Raw genomic sequence first — 3,443 nt, 5'->3', positions numbered from 1 at the left:
TATACACGCTAAAAGTCCTGATTATTTACATGGAGTCTGGTGGGTTTGTTGATGGTGATTTTTTTTAAATTACTTACTTACTTACTTAAGTACAAATTTGGCATTCATACTTAGTATTTCTATGTTATGCTACTTTATATTTCTACTCTATTCTCTTATTTGTCCACAACTCAAAGATATTGAGTGTCCTGTCCCAGAGGAGAGAAGACACTAGAACAATATTCATATTTAACAAGCTGACATCACACAAGTTTACCTGTTTTATCATAAACTAAATGACTCAAACTGAATAATAGATTATCAGAATATTTGGAGATTAATTTAATAGTTGACACTGACATGAATCATTGCAGCTGCTGGTTCAACTGTTTAGTTAGTTAGCTAGTTAGTTAATGAGACTAGTGATCTGCCTGCAGGCCTTCAGACTGCAGAATCACTGTCTGTCTCTCTCTCTCTGCCTGTCTGTGTCTCTCTCTCTCTCCCTGTCTGTCTGTCTCTGTCTGTCTGTCTGTCTCTCTCTCTCTGCCGGTCTGTCTCTCTCTGCGTGTCTCTGCCTGTCTCTCTGCATGCCTACCTGTCTCCCTCTCCCTGTCTGTCTCTCTCTCTCTCTAACTATCCCGGACTAAATCCAGCCTCATGAAGTCCTTTAGCTGAACTGGTTTAGTTTGGTTTAGCGCGTCCTGCCGGTGTGTTTTAGCCGGGGTCAGATAGTCTGTCCCGGCTAGTGCGGGCCGGTCAGCCCACAGCGGGACTAAGATGGCCGCCCCGGGCTACACGGCCTGGGGGCAGGCCCGGCCCAGCCCGGCTTGGCTCGACCCGGCTCGGAACAAGAACCGTTACATGGCTAAAACTAGAAAACCTTCCGTTAACGTCACCCGATTAAACCCCGCGTTTCTGTGTGACGTAATGACCGAATAACGGTCGCAGTAACGGACCTAACGGTAACTAACTGACGAACTGACAGGAGCGCGAGCGGCAGCCATGCTAACACCATGCTAACGCTAACATCATGCTAACGCTAAGAGCCGAGCCACATAACGGTCCACGGGAGACCCGCAGGACCCGGATTAAACACGAGCCGGGCTCTGTAACCCGGCTTAGACCGGGAGGGGACAGTCTCGCGGAGCTTCTCACCATGTTGTCCCGGGCTCTGTCCGCGCTGCTTATCCGTCAGATCGGGGCTTCTCCGGGGTGAAAGGTAGCGGGGAATGTGGCCGTCCGACCGGAGGAGGAGGAGGGAGGAGGAGGAGGGGAGCAGTCCACCGCCACTCAGCAACTCCCCCACGTGCACTGTAACCCTGCGCTTATTATCCAGACATTAAACGTCAGAAACGTCAAAAAGAAACCTGGAAAAACCACCATCATTTTGTCCAACTGAAATAACAGACAAAAAGTGACTAAACAAAGTCGAAAAAAGGCGACAGAAATGTCGGAGAAAACTTCTAGAAACAGTGGAATGTGTCCAATGAGAGGCCACCCAGATACCCTAACTCACCCAGATACCCTAACTCACCCAGATACCCTAACTCACCCAGATACAGATACCCCGAACTCACCCAGATACCCTAACTCACCCAGATACGGATACCCCCAACTCACCCAGATACCCCTAACTCACCCAGATACCCTAACTCACCCAGATACCCCTAACTCACCCAGATACCCTAACTCACCCAGATACCCCGAACTCACCCAGATACCCCGAACTCACCCAGATACCCCTAACTCACCCAGATACCCCGAACTCACCCAGATACCCCGAACTCACCCAGATACCCCTAACTCACCCAGATACCCCTGAACTCACCCAGATACCCTAACTCACCCAGATACCCCTAACTCACCCAGATACCCTAACTCACCCAGATACCCTAACTCACCCAGATACCCCCAACTCACCCAGATACCCTAACTCACCCAGATACCCCTAACTCACCCAGATACCCTAACTCACCCAGATACCCTAACTCACCCAGATACCCCGAACTCACCCAGATACCCCGAACTCACCCAGATACCCTGAACTCACCCACATACCCTAACTCACCCAGATACCCTGACTCACCCAGTAGAGCTTAGATCGGCCCAAAAAATCCAGCCCGACCCTACCCGAGCCCGAGCACGTTGTGTCCGAGCCCGGCCCGGCACATTAACTGTAATTATGAGCCCGAGCCCGATTTAAACCTGACAGTTTTTTAACACGTGGGCCGTTATAACTGACGTTCTCAACTACAATTCAGAATCTGTTTAGAATAATACAACAAGGACGAAGCTGTAAACTGCTGTTAGTTTATTCAGAATGGAACGGATCGCAAATGATCTGAATGAAGAAACGTAAAAAATAAGAAACAATGATGAACAACATATTGTTGTCACTGCCCACGACTTGTTTAAACTGCTTCCATACCTCCGACTTTCCTCCACACTCGCTCAAAGGTAATTCTCCTGTTTTTCTTTTGTTCTTTACATCTTCAAGCTCCCGGTGTGATGCGTGTGAGAGGAGGAGACTCCGCGCATGAAGTGCTGCATTTAGTAACTGCAGCCTAACTTTTGTACACATTTGTTACTTTTATATAGCCTATATATATATATTTATAATATTTCTGATTATGGTATAGCTATCTCCCCACCCAAATAGGATAATAAGGTAATGGATAAAAAAAAAAAAAAAAAAAAGCTTGATCAAGGGCCCGGCCCGGGCCGAGGATGTGGCGGAAAATAACGGCCCGAGCCCGACCCGAGGTCCGGTCGGGCTCGGGCAGAGAATCTAAATTCTATCACCCAGATACCACGAACTTACCCAGATACCCTAACTCACCCAGATACCATGAACTTACCCAGATACCCTAAATCACCCAGATACCATGAACTCACCCAGATACCCTGAACTTACCCAGACACCCTAACTCACCCAGATACCCGGCAGGTGCTTTAGGACCTGTCAATCAGGACAGCTTAGCAATGCTAAGCTAACCATGCTAACACTGGGGACATTAAAACAGACCTCAACTTGTTTTGGCTGTTATTTTCATCTTACACTGAAGGGAAGGTCTGCAGACTTTCAACCAGTGTGTGTTTCTCTGGTATGTCTCTGTGTGTGTGTGTCTCTCTCTTTGTGTGTGTGTGTGTGTGTGTGAGTGAGAGAAGACCATCGGGCATCAGCTGGTTATAAAAGTTATTTTATTTTTACACAAGAACAACAAACAGCATCAGGAAGCATCTATCAGTCATAAATAAAGACAATGCAGAACTAAATAAATATGCAGCGGCTCCAGTGTAGTGTACAGCTCCACACACACACACACACACACACGCACACGCACACACGCACGCACACACACACACACACACACCTGCAGCAGTCACACTAACACCACAGAAAAAGTCAAAGAAAAACTGCCTAAAGCAAGAAAACGTTGCAGTAGTCAAAAATACAAAAACTA

The 3,443-nt window shown here is 47.5% G+C and overlaps 1 protein-coding gene across 1 annotated transcript in view; it reads right to left on the bottom strand.

The window, feature by feature from the left end:
* The window catches only part of LOC118493773 (cofilin-2), a 3,144-nt gene extending 1,886 nt beyond the window's left edge, over positions 1 to 1,258 (bottom strand). Inside the window, exon 1 of the mRNA XM_035994920.1 lies at positions 1,135 to 1,258. Within this exon, the coding sequence (XP_035850813.1) occupies positions 1,135 to 1,137 (3 nt within the window). The 5' untranslated portion in view covers positions 1,138 to 1,258. The remainder of the gene's footprint in view (positions 1 to 1,134) is intronic.
* Positions 1,259 to 3,443: the final 2,185 nt, after the last annotated feature.

Source organism: Sander lucioperca, chromosome 18, assembly GCF_008315115.2.
Source record: "Sander lucioperca isolate FBNREF2018 chromosome 18, SLUC_FBN_1.2, whole genome shotgun sequence".
Lineage (NCBI taxonomy): Eukaryota > Metazoa > Chordata > Actinopteri > Perciformes > Percidae > Sander > Sander lucioperca.
The sequence above is the reverse complement of the archived record's forward strand: the minus strand, read 5'-3'. Positions and strand labels throughout refer to the sequence as shown.